The 13,547-nt window shown below is 41.2% G+C and overlaps 1 protein-coding gene across 1 annotated transcript in view; it reads left to right on the top strand.

Annotated features, from left to right (window-relative positions):
- LOC115360155 (USP6 N-terminal-like protein) overlaps nt 1–13,547 on the top strand; it is a 30,973-nt gene that overhangs the window by 8,796 nt on the left and 8,630 nt on the right. The window contains exons 2-8 of the mRNA XM_030052831.1: nt 7,395–7,468; nt 9,199–9,284; nt 9,989–10,028; nt 10,159–10,239; nt 10,649–10,756; nt 10,886–10,995; nt 13,011–13,059. Of these exons, the coding sequence (XP_029908691.1) occupies nt 7,403–7,468; nt 9,199–9,284; nt 9,989–10,028; nt 10,159–10,239; nt 10,649–10,756; nt 10,886–10,995; nt 13,011–13,059 (540 nt within the window). The 5' untranslated portion in view covers nt 7,395–7,402. The remainder of the gene's footprint in view (nt 1–7,394; nt 7,469–9,198; nt 9,285–9,988; nt 10,029–10,158; nt 10,240–10,648; nt 10,757–10,885; nt 10,996–13,010; nt 13,060–13,547) is intronic.

The raw sequence follows: 13,547 nt of genomic DNA, 5'->3' as shown, positions 1-13,547 counted from the left end.
AGACTCTTCCTAATCTCAGCCTTTCCATCTCACTCCACTATGGTCTAGTTCTCTATCGTCAAGTCAGTTGCTACACAGATTAAGATTAATAGACCAAAACAAACACAATTATGGATCACCAGAAAGAGTGGAACTAAGACATCCTGTGGTATTCTCACATGTCTCTGTTATGAAAAAGTGGAAGTGTGTTTTCCTATCCTAGTGAAATAGACAAAAAATAAATAAATAAAATTTAAAAGGGGAAGAAAAAAAAACAGATCTGCTGCTTTTTGATTTAGTTTGGTAAAAAAAAAAAAAAAAAAAAAAAAAAAAAATTGAAAGAGTGTGCTTGTTTTGAGTATGTGGGAAGCAGGGACAGCCAGAGGTCCTGGGTCAGTGTCTTGTTCAAGGACACTTTGACAAGGATGGGCTCTGTGAGGGATTCAATCTGTGACCAATCTTAGAAACATTTTTTGCCACTTGTTCAGTTCTGACACTGAGTGCAAGAGGCCACTCACACTGGCAAGTTTGATCCGCGCCCAAGCACGATTGCCCCTAAAATCCGGATTCTTTGACCAGTGTGATCGCTCCGTATCGTGCTTGAATACAGTACACTTCCCCTGCTCTGGCACGGTTGGAGGGGGTGTGCTTCAGTGCGGTACGGGCGCATACACGAGCACATGCACGGTCATGCACGCAGTGCGCGGATGTAAATCATGCAACTTTCCTCCTGCCTCTGCAAAATTGTTTAATGTGCGCAGCACGATTACCGGCGAATGGCCGCGTTGCGCAATCAATAATCAACCATGTTGTCTGTGTCATTGTCCGTTGTGCTGCTGCAACAGCGTATAAACAAAAGTCGGTTTATAATGAGTACAGCAGTCTGTGTGCGGAGATCCGGCAGACCTGGTGCAGGCCGGCACCGCGTCGGCACTGGCCGCGGCACCGCGCGGTGTGCGGCCACCCGGTCTGCCGGATCTGACAGGTGCCGCTCCGCCTGTCAGTTGGACCTTTCTGAAGGAGGAAGTTACCTCCGAAACTGTCAAGGTAAATAAACATCCCATGTCTGATTAAATGGACCAAAAACGTTTTTTAGTTAAAAGGAAGACATGATGTATTTGAACTACATTGATTTATAATGACGTCGGGCCATGCCTGTTGTTGTCGTATTTCAACGTGATGACGTGCACACCGGGGGCAATCGTGCTTGGGCGCGTTTGGGAAAAAGGTAATGTGAGTGCAGGCCAGCCGGGGACTGGGGAGGGGGGGATTTTGGCTTTAGCACGATACGGGCTCAAACTTGCCAATGTGAGTGGGCCCTTAGAAACATTTTTTGCCACTTGTTCAGTTCTGACACTGAGTGTAAAACCTCATCAACCAATACCAAGTACTGATCCTATCAGTTGAACAGTGTAGGCTTGGACCATTAGTTTAGGGTTGCTGGGCAATATAATTGCTTTCAAATCATTCTTTTTTCCACATCATTTGAGAAATATAGACTTCTGTGTGCCAAAAAATTGAGAAAACCAAGATAGTTTGCTTTGATTTCTGACATGTTACCCAAGGCTTTTGGTATTAGATATTAGTCTTGGGTAAAATGTCTGCTTCTGATACTGATACACCAGTTTACGGTTTGATATGGATTACTGCTAACATAGCACTGACATTGCAGGCAGATCACAATCTCTTTCTTTCTGACTTTCCTATGCCTCTTGCACCATTGTTTACTTCCTGCCCAGACCTACCACAGGGCAACATGGCCTGCAGAGATGAAACAAAAATTACTGCTCATCATAAGTCTGTGATAATATCCTAATAGTGCTCCTTGATGAAAGCTATTGCACAGGACTTGAGGGAGGGGACTAACATCTACACCTACCTTGAGGGTGTCTGGGTCACACCCTTGCTGAGCTCTGTGAGGAGATGCAATGTGTGAGCAAGCAGGAAATTTTGGTGATAAATCAGTGAAACAAGTTTTAGCTTCTGCCTCTCTCGTATGTCCAAAAGCATGTAATTAACAAGATGTGACTCAGAATGTTTTGCGTGTTTTCTGTGGTTATGACAGCACATTGAACGCTTATATGTGCACGCTGGTTTTAGAGCAATATGTCATAACAGGAAATTATGTCATCTCACTCCCAGCTTGCAGTGTTGTACCCTGTAAGCAACCAGGTTATCACAGTGTGGCCTTACAGGAAAGAGTTTTTTTGTTGTCTTTTTTTTTTTTTTTTACTTTAAAGTCTCCTCCCTGCAATACTGACAGGTAGCACTCCCCTCTGTTTACTGAAATGCTCTCTCACCACATTGCCACGCTCATTCTGTGCTTTCACATTAGCCATAAAATGTTTTAAAAAAGTATTATTCTTTCTATAAAAAAGAGAATGTGTATGACACTTCCCCTCCACTTAATCCCTAGATCACGTTTACACAGTGTATTACAGCATTTTCTGTATCTCTCTCTCTCTGTGCTCCGTCCTCCTGCTCATTTAAGGTGGGATGATATATTATATTTACATGATCTTTCTCCCACTCAGCGACCTTAGCTGCATGCTGATTCAGTTTTTCCTCCAGCGTTCATCTGTTTGACATACTGTTCCCCGCCATGGTTAGCCACCTTTCTAACCACCACTTGAAAAGGGAGTACATTTCTTTGAACCAACCATAAGACGTCATTGCTTTGACTGAGCCTCTACCGAGGAGGGCCTCAGCTGTGTTACTGACTCACTGACAGAACAAGAACAGTGTTAATGTAACCTGGGCACTCGATGGTGTTACTCATCGCCTTCCTGCTGACTACAAATGCCTACTCTGGAAAATTTTAGCCTTTTTTGGACAGAATTCCTTGTCTTTAGTTGGAGGAAGACCCCGTTGTTTTTTCATGTCTAAAATATCGGGGTCAGACACCACAGACCTCTTTGAGCCTTCTGTTAAAGGAGTGGCGGTGAGTGGTTTCCTTCTCTTCCTGAGCCCCACACAATATTATCAGCAGTCTGGTGGCTCAACACAGGAAGCAAATAGCTAGAACTTAAGAATGAAGCATAGCAGACCTTTCATACCAGTTGACTTACTTGCCAATGATTAAAAACAGCTTACAACCCTCAGCCTTGAGCTTGAATAACAAATGTCTAACAATTTTGCTCCAGGATGGGCCTTGAAGTTGGTCAGTCAAGCCTTTGCAATTTCTGCCAACTTCTATATGTCAGACTATGTGCCCCAGCCTTCACTTGTGTGAGATAGTCCAGCTTTGGAATGAGATCTGTTGCCAGGAAAAATGTGTGTGTTTATTTTGTGGTGATGACACAGCCCGGTCACTGGTTTCGTCTGATCTGCCGCAATTGTTTTGTCTGCTTTATCCACATTTAAGCTTAAGTTTAGTTTTTGACATCCTAGCCTTCTTGCCTTTTAAAAAAAAGCAAGACAGTTTTCCCAATCCTGTGATATAGGCGAGTTTAGGGCAGGGCTAATTGCTCCACCTCACAGACAGCCTACTCAACTGTTCAGAAGAATTTGCTGATGCCTCCAAAAACCTAAAATAGTGTGACCTGTGATGGAGGAGAAAGGGGAGGTTGACTAAATGAAAAGACAGAAAATAACAGCAGAGCCCATTTGTTAAAGTTTCTGCTTCACTGGCCACCTGTTAGAGAAGAGACAGGAAGTTCAGCTGTTGTTTTGATGGAAGAGACTGAACTGTTGAGGTTATTTGTGAATTTTGAGAGATAATGTATATGTGATAGACCTCTTGAGTATCGGCTGAGTGATCTACCAACCAAGACATACCAATCCTTTCCCCTTTAGCTGTTAGGGCTAGTATTTTAGAAGCTTTGAGAGACAGAAAGCGAACTTAAACAGGGGCTGGTTTCCTGTCCAATGAAGGGTGTAGAAATAGGATGTCGTTGAGTGACGTAGTGGCAAATGAAAATATGTCCAAATGTTTCCACTTGGTGATCATCACAAGCCAACCAAATTTTAATTCTCCTTTTAGAAAACCCCATCCGTTTCATCTTACTTATTTACCATGATGTACACAGTGAACACATGTCACAAAGATTTAATTCAGTTTAATGCTGGATAAACTACATTCTTTTAATAAAAAGGTGTGTATATTTTAGTAAGGTGGGTTTACATCCTTGTTACACTAATTTATGATCTCCTGCTGGAACACCTGCTGGATTGTAGCTGGGGAGCTTGCCATTAGAGGTTATAGTAAGGTTGGGAACTGTAGAGAAACTTAGAGGCTCTTTTGTTTGACGGGGCAGGTGCCTTCACACCTGTTGTCGGCAAGCCATGCCAAACATACTGTAGTGTCGCCTGAGACCTCAGCTGGCCACAAATGCTGTCAGACATCAGTGAAAGCAGCCGTTGCTGTCACGGTGCTTTGAAGCACTGGGCTGGTCAGTGTAGTTTTCCTTATAGCGTCATCTTTCCTGATAAAAGACAGACCAGTGTGCTTTAGAGAGCGTGCCGTAGTGAATCAAATCTGTTTCCAGTCTGACCCAGTGGGAGGATTGTTTTGTTTTCAATGCAGCACTACTTTCAACAGAGCAAACTCCAAAAATCTAAAATACATTTTATAACATCTTTTTTCCCGTGTAAGACTTTTTGTCTTTTATTTTCACTCTGCGTGGGCTGATCTTTGTCCTGTGATTCCATTTAAAGGTGCAGCATAACAAAGGCCTAGTTGTTTTTACCCATCTGATTGTCTAACTCACTACTTTAGGTATGCTTCAAATAAAACAAGGTTGGTTCTTTGTGTAGCTTACACAGTCAAACACTAGACAGAGCAGAGGTGCTCTACCACTCAAAACTGTACAGAAACTTTGCAAAATACAGCATTGAAAATGTAACTGAGTATCAGTAGGAGCATTCATCATTAGGCATCACTACATTTCATTTTGTGTCACTAAATTATTCTGAGAATGCTCTGATGTGTCAACACTGGTGTGCCTTCAGAGCCTATTAAAGCCCATAAAATGATGTTAATTTAAAATTTGTGATGTCTATCAATGAGTGCTTTCTCTGATACTCAGTGAACTATTCACTGTTACATTTTTCTAAATACGGGGGCGTTGTTTAACCTTTATAATTTAAAGCCTGCATAGAAAGGGTGTGACTAGCCTAGATTATGATGCAAGTCTTAATGTGTGCTGTACCCAGACTGCCTGCCAGGCATAGTTGGCATATTCTTCATATCCAAACAGCATTTTAAGATGCTGATCTGGCATACGAGCAGTAAGCCTGTTCTGTGTCAGATGCTGTTCAGCTCTAACAACTGTTGAGTAGCCAAGCCGCGCTGCCAGAGCACATCAGGCCAGGGAAGGTTAGCAGTAGGCTCAGACGGTAAGACTGGGGTGAGGCAGGGGTGACACTGTGAGGGAGGGGTGGAGACCCTCTGAGCAGCTGAGCTCTGGCCTCAACTGCGTAGCAGTTTCCCACGGGCGAGGACTAGCCTGTCACTTGCATGCAGCAGGCTGCTGGGAGGAAACACTGCTGCTGCTGCATGTGTGTGAAGCATAGTCTAAAACAGGCAGGCACAAAAATATATACATGTCCATTCTGCATGCACACAAAAACATCACGGTGAGTCTGTGACACACTTCATATCCTCTTGTCCTGACCCACTTGACTTGTATAGTTTCAACCCTGTGCTTGTCATTAACCCTCAATTTAATTAGCCCAGGAATAGGACACAGATCCATATATGCAGTTGCCCAGTTCACTTGTTACAATGGCTCCAGCTCAAGACCAGTTCTTGATCACTTTCGATAGATCTGTCTGAAGCTGGGGACACAATAGAATGCTGGGCTTGTACATCTTATTTGTCCATCCCAACATCCGAATTTTACAATCACTTGATGGGTTCTAGGGTGTATGAGGATCACATATTCTTTCTAAGGGTGGATACTGGCAGCAGCCAGTCACAGTCCAGTTTACAGCTTAGGTGGAATCATATTCAAAAGTTACACCAGTGGTAGCGATTAATGATTAGGCCTACCATGCAGGGAAAATAAATTGGGAGCTTCTGTCTCATGATAAATGTAAGTTACTAGCCTAATAACCATAATCTTTTTTTATTCCGATGAAGGTTGCTCACTTCCATATTGTTTTTGTCTTGGACAAGAGTGTGTTTTTTTGTCCATTTTTTTTTTTTTACTTAATGTTATTGCATAGTAATCCACTTGGTTTTAATGTATTTGTTAACATACAGTATATCCATTCACACTGCATTCTGGAGGTTCCCACAAGATTAGAAATCCTGACTTCAGCACCATTTCAAGAATGAGCAGGATAATCTCGGGTGTACAGTTAGGCATCTGATGCTCTGTCCTCTTAGTTTGAGCTAAAAAAATAAAAATAAGCAAAATACATTTTTTTAAGGGCGCAGTGAGTTTTTTAGGATTTTAAAAGTGTTCTCGTACTGTATGGCCTGGGCTGAAGGCACATATTGACCTGCAGCCTATGAAGAGTATGTGCAGTCTACCCTTGTTTCTCGCGACTCATAGTTGTAGTTTCTCATGCATTTGCGCTATTTTTGTGCTCTATTCTTACACTATGCAATGGGGATTCACATGTTTTTTTTTACCTTGGGAAAAAAAAAAGATATAGCCTTAAATATACTCCAGTTTCTCAAAAGCACAGTCATTGTTAATAACAGTAACCATTCTACATTTGTCTGTGTGATTGTTATGAAAGCTTTAAAACTAAATCATGGCTGGATCGCTCACATATTTTCAGAGCTCACCCCAAAAATTATCAAAACATAAAGGCTACCTTAGCATTAAAGTAGGATTTAGCTGTAAAAAGCCCTACGTGATGTAGGCCTTTTGATCCTCTTGTAATGTACAAAGTACTGCTTTGTTAGTCTATGTCAGGGTTAAGGTTGCACTCAGTACAGTACAGTATTATATTACTGTTATGTTGGGGAAGTGCTGAGACTGGATCCACTGCATAGAGGTGATGTGGGCTGGGAACAGTAAGGGAGTGTGCTCTATGAGGTTGGCAGAGTTGAATGAGGGCAAAGCCTAAGTTTGCCTGACTGCAGAGGCAGCGTGTGTCTTGGCTGACCGTCCCATGTTGATTAATCATCCAGTGGCACAAGAGGTAGAACATCTGTCGTCTCTCTATCGAGTGGGCAAGGAGAAACTTTGATGTTCCTGCAGGGATTAGTTGACAGTTACATTGAAAAAGAATTCACCCATTTTTATTTTTATGAATTATCTTAAACAATGTTCTCTTTTAAGAGGTAAAAATAAAAACACTAATAAATGCAGCAAGAGGTCACAAATGAGTTTCAAATATTACACACTCACTATTCCCAGGCAATAATGACAGAGACACAGTATGTTATTAAAGTGATGTTATATTTTCTGAGGTCCTGATCATTTATGCTGTTTCCTGTCTTGTTTGCTTCTCTCCAGATTTTGACATGAAGAAGGACATAGAGACATTGATTGCAGAGGAAAGAGCTGACATCATCTCCAAATATGACAAGGTAAGTGTGTGTGTGTGTGTTTGTGTGTATGTGTGTGTGCATCTGTGTGATAATACGAGAACTGTTGGTCTCACCAGCCACTGATATAGCTATATGCAGCCCTTTTTTTGGTGTCCAGAGACAATACACATGAGGTGGGGTCACTGGTGTGGAGTATAAATTGACAGATTGCCACTAGCCATTTGGGAGGGACAATTGAGTGTTACTCCACACTGAGGTCGGGACACTTTTACCATGACACTCCTGCCCAATGTGAGGGAGGTGTGACAGTTTACCACAGCCCGTTCCATTGCAAGTTCTTTTAACAAAAAAAGAAAGGAAAAAAATTGAGTGAGTTCGGTTTGTCCTTTCCTTTAAACATTAGCTCAAAATCTACCTTTTTAACTTGGCTTTTAATTTTGTTTGTTTGTGGTGGATGCAGGTGCGCTTCCTCGCCGAGGGCTACAGTGTAGCTGAGGACTGAACTTTGAAATTTGACATCCAGCAGGCAGGAAAAAGGCAGCAAAACAAACAAAATGTGATGTGTTGCTTTTTTCCTGCCTGTTAACCATGGTTTGTTTGGTGATTACAAGTCAAGTACAGCTTTATTGTCATCTCGACCATATGCAGTACAGCATACAGCAGCAGCGATGAAACAGCTTTTTCCTTGGACCATATGGTGCAACATAGACAGCCCATTCAGTCAGACAGTATGAATGTGGTGAATTCAAGGATGAATATAAACAATATATTAAATTGGTTGTATAAATGTCAAATATTGGTTGTATAAATATTAAAAATATTCAAAAACACTACTAAAAATGACCAAATAAATGACACATTGGGAAGACACCGTGCAATGTATATTAATATTGAAATATGGATAAAGCTATAGATATAAATATAAGTAAATATAGCATGCATACATATACCATATAGAATCATCATACCATATAGAATACATCATCTGACATAGTATACCATACTAAAATGCTATACCAAATACTACATTATGGTATACTATACAGTACATTATATACTGTATAATATATGCCATGCACTATACCATACATACTACATACTATATACAACATAGTGTGCATTGTTTGTTAGTGCAGGCATATCTCACACACCAAAGAAGCAAGTCTGTCTTGTGAGGTCCCTGAGTGGTGACTGAAATCAGGCAGTGGAATTGGCAGTGATGACACCCATGACTGCTCGCTTGAAAGTGTATTTGCATTTGTGTTTCATCCCTAGTGTTAGTGTTACAACACTTTCACATGCTGCTATTGAGAGATGGCGTACTAGTGATTCAGCTTGTTCAACACACAAAAAAGTCCTAGAAAACTATCTAATCTATTTTGTAGAGTTTTATTGACTGTAGACTGACAGAGATAAAAGCACAGTGTGAACAGATTTTTTTTTAATCCTTGTGAAAACCACTTGACAGTCAATGACCTGGTTATTTGAATAAGGAGGCAGCAGTGAGGAGAAAGTTGGTTCAAAATTGCTGACTTCACTGCTGTGACTCTGCATGTAAAACATGCCTTCCATTTTCATGTACAGCCTGTGGTGCATGATCATGACATCACAAATTTCAGCCTGTTAACAATCTTGTCTTTCTTGTTCTGCGTGCATCACCTCCTGTTTCGTTGTACATTTTTGTCTTGGACAAAAGCATGTTCGAGATGCCTGTAGGCTGAAGGTTCTGCATACAATGTTTTCTAATGTGGGCTCAATGTGTGTTTCAGGGCAGGCAGGAGGGCGTCAGCATTGACCCCTGGGAGGATGCTGACTACAGCATCTATAAGGTCACTGACCGCTTTGGCTTCCTGCAGTAAGTTCACCTGTTTGGAAGCACCAACACTGGGAACTGGAAATTTAGTGGTTTGAATTCTTGGGAGAGAAAAAAAAAATCAGTCATATCTAGAATATCTCTTTTTCCATCTCGCTCCAACAGTCTCTCACCCCTCAGTTTACTTTACTGGCATGACATGTAAATATTTGTCTTGACTAAGCATAAAGGGATGAAATAATAAAAGAAAAGAAAAAACAGTGATATTAGCAATAAAGTCTGGTAACAGTGACAAGCACAGTAAAATACAGAAAGCATAAAATTTTATGAATTTATTAGATATAAAAATGAGATGGAAGTAGTATGTTGAGCATACATTCATAATGTGTGTGGTACAGTCTATACACTTTATACACTAACAGTGCACACATAACATTAAGTCAGTTAAATGTAAGTTAAAAGACTGTTTCTGTCTATTTTGCCTTGGATTGTGTCAGACGGACATAACGTTAACTGCTGCGAAAATGATCATCATGACACCTGGAATGACTTTTGAAACTTTGAGAGTATTTTGTTCTAATGTTTTTGTATTTGGGACATTGAAGAATTGCATTTCTGTTTAAATTTCTGTTTCTCTCTCATTTCTCTTCTAAGTTCTGATGGTGTGTTATACCACTGCTAAGTTTAAGTCATTATTTCATGTTTCCTATCAATACATATTGCTTATTTGTGTATTCTTTCTCCAGTGAGGAAGAGCTGCCAACACCCAGTGCTCTTGAAGAAAAGGTATGAATACTTTTGGAGGGAGGGGTGGATTTGGCATTGTTGAGTAGCGGTACAACCAGATTTTGTCACTGACGTTTAAATTACAAGACAAATCCAGGGTGCCTAAATGATGTGTTTTCCCTCTCCCTAGCAAAAGCAGCAGGAGATAGAGCGAGTGGAGAAATGGCTGAAGATGGTGAAAAAGTGGGACAAGTATAGGAACAGTGACAAGGTGTGTAACTCAGTAATGATGCCCCCTAATATGCACACACAGTCTTGTCTCTCATGCACTGTCTTAATTTAGCCCTTGCATCCAGCACTTCCCTTTTTTCTACTCAACTATTTGACGTAGTGTTTCCTTAAATAAACTATTTTCCATTACCCTTTTAACCACAGCTCCCTCTTATATTCTTTCCTCCTTTCTGATCTAGACAAGAATGTGCATAAGTGTATCTGATAAATGCCTGTCATTCAAGAGAGTTAACAAGACTTCACCAGCATTTATAAATGGCCTTCCTCCTATTTCCTCTGGTTGTTAGATGCTGATGTTGTGTGTTGCGTGTATATGTGTGCACCTATATATTTGAAATATGCATACCTATGCATCCATCAATTCAAATGTCACTTATTGTGTATTTCAGATGGTGAAACGTGTCTACAAGGGCATCCCTCTCCAGCTAAGAGGACAGGCCTGGGCTCTGCTCCTCGATATAGAGAAGGTCAAACAAGACAATGTGGGCAAATATGAGGTACGAGACTCACATATGAAATTTACTACTTTTAGCAGTAAGACATCAATAATATGAAATAATAAACTTGTCATCTGTTCAAACTATCACTAAATAAAGTTGTTTTTTCCTCTCTTCTCTGTCTCCCAGAAAATGAAGCAGCAGGCCCGTAGCTTCTCCACAGAGATCAAGCAGATAGACTTAGATGTCAACAGGACCTTCAGGAACAACATCATGTTCAGGGACCGCTTTGGAGTCAAGTGAGTCCCCAGCTTCAGTCAGCAGAGCGCTGCTGTGAGGCACAGTTGAATTTGAATATTAAACACATAACATTATTATATCAGGTAATGTCACAGTATGCAATTTAAAAGGACACATTGAATGACAAATTGTGATGCCTAGCTTGGGCTTAAGCACATGAGTGATTATTGATGATTAACACATTTATAAACATTAAAGACTGTTCTCTCCTGCCACTGTTATATCACCACCACCCGTAAGAGTCACAGTAGCTTGTGGTGCCTATCCCTAGCATTTCAAAGCAAACACGCCGCTGGTGTTCCTATGGATCATATGAATACTCCTCTGGCCTTTAGCTACCACAAAGTAAGTGGCCTAAAACATGCTTTGTTTTACTTAGGGGTCCCCAAAGCCCCGGATGTTTTTTTATTCAGCGACCCCTCGTATTCAAGTCTTCCCAACTAACTTGTCTAACTGAATCTCCTGCGGTGCGTGAACCTTGTTGCTGGACTACAAACACACACACACACACACACACACACACACACACACACACACACACACACACACACACACACACACACACACACACACGAACCCAAAGCAAGATTGGTTTCCTCTCTCTCAGTGTTTTATTAGCCTTCCTGTCAGTGAGCAAGACCCCACAGGAAATGGCATGAGTTGCACTGTACATATAAATGCAATGCATGCAGAGCAACACTATTCACATGGTATAAGATAGTATATATAATGCTAATAGAAAAAAAACAAAACAAAAAAAACAATCATCAAACATACATGAATTGACTTCAACTACATGCACACACTCTCATTTATTACTGCATTTGCACCCAGGTCAGTGACTGAGAGTTTGTTGTAACTTGGGCAAAGCTGGAATCACCTGTTCTTTCCAAATGAACTCTTAAAGTGTGATTGAGCTGTCTCCTCATGCCCTTGGTAACATACATCTCTTAATTCAAAGCCTATGAATTAAAACAGACCTAAACACAGCCCCATCCTGCCTGGCTGCCCACTCTTTCCCTGCAAGTCAACAGCTTGAAGATCTATTTAAAGCTCCTTTCCTGTCTCCATGAGTGTCCGCAAGGCATGAATTTACTATGGGGCGGGCGGGATCTCCTCTAATTGTCAACATTATATGTGTTAATGCCCTGACAAAGCTCACTCATGGAGATGGGAAACCCCCACCCCCATCTATACAGACACACACACACACACACACACACACACACACACACACACACACACACACACACACACACACACACACACACACACACACACACACACACACACACACACACATTTGCTGCCTTGTGTCCTTTGTTAGAAACAGTTGAAGCACCAGATGTAATCAGCCACACAGCACACAACCCTGCGTGTGCTGTCGGTATGATGGGGGGATGTTGTAAGAGTTCGGTAATGCCTGCATATGTGCCATCACATAAACTCCTTGCATGCAGTGCCCAAACACTACAAGACATGAAATTATTGTTATTATTGTGAGCGTCTGCTGCGTTTCACTTAAAGTTGTGCAGCTGTTTTCGATTGAAGCATGAAACGACCCCTCTTTACACATTTCTGAAGTGCTGAAGTGACAGAATGAGACTCATACATCACACAGGACTCTGTTCTATATGCACATACACACCCTTCATAAATACTTAAAACATTGCTACAATGGGCAAAGCGGAGAGCTCAGACAGAGAACCGTCCTGTGTTAGTAAAGGATGTCCTCATATACACTCACACAGGCTGTTAGGATGCAGCCAGCATTTGCCAGCCTCTCCAGAACAATTTGTGGCAGTTGTGAATACAACTGTCTGTGCCAATTCATGGGATTTATTTAGAGATGAGATGGTGTATGCTTGAAAAACTATGCTTTAGCTCATGAGGCTTTGGGGAATTTTCATTTATTAAATTCCCATACCCTGTCTCTGTCTATATTGAGTTATGACGGGAAGTGTACTAATTTTTATAGTTAAAATCTGAATTGTTTCCTCTGTTTCCTCTGTAGGCAGCAGGCACTGTTTCATGTACTAGCAGCCTACTCTGTCTACAACACGGTAAGTGAATGTGAGCATACCGAAGTGTGTGCGTTACATAATATGGAGGAGCAGTAGAGTGTGTTGCTTAGCCAAACAGTGGGTTGAGAAATGAGAATAGGGCAAGCACTCTAAACCCATCCATTCGTGTCCTTGTTTAGAGCCGTGGGTGAGATGTTTTATTTATGAGTGTGGCTCAGCCTGAATGTACAGCAACACAGTCAGACCAACGGCATACTCAGAGTTTATGTCCTCAAGACAGTTTGTCCCCATAGATATTAAAAATGTTTTAACTGGTAGGAAAGTAGGTACAAGGTAGGATTTTATATACTGTCAGAGAAATTAAGCATGCAACCTTTTGTCCACCTCAGCTCTTCATGACATCTCAAACCAATTTCATTTTTATAATCTTTATCACCAACTTCTCTACCCTGTCCACCGTGAGCCAGAGTTTTTCTCTGGGAGAGTGACTTGTGGCTGCTGTTTCAGACCATATTTACTAACATAGA

This window comes from Myripristis murdjan, chromosome 6 (assembly GCF_902150065.1).
Source record: "Myripristis murdjan chromosome 6, fMyrMur1.1, whole genome shotgun sequence".
NCBI classification, from domain to species: domain Eukaryota; kingdom Metazoa; phylum Chordata; class Actinopteri; order Holocentriformes; family Holocentridae; genus Myripristis; species Myripristis murdjan.
The sequence above is the reverse complement of the archived record's forward strand: the minus strand, read 5'-3'. Positions and strand labels throughout refer to the sequence as shown.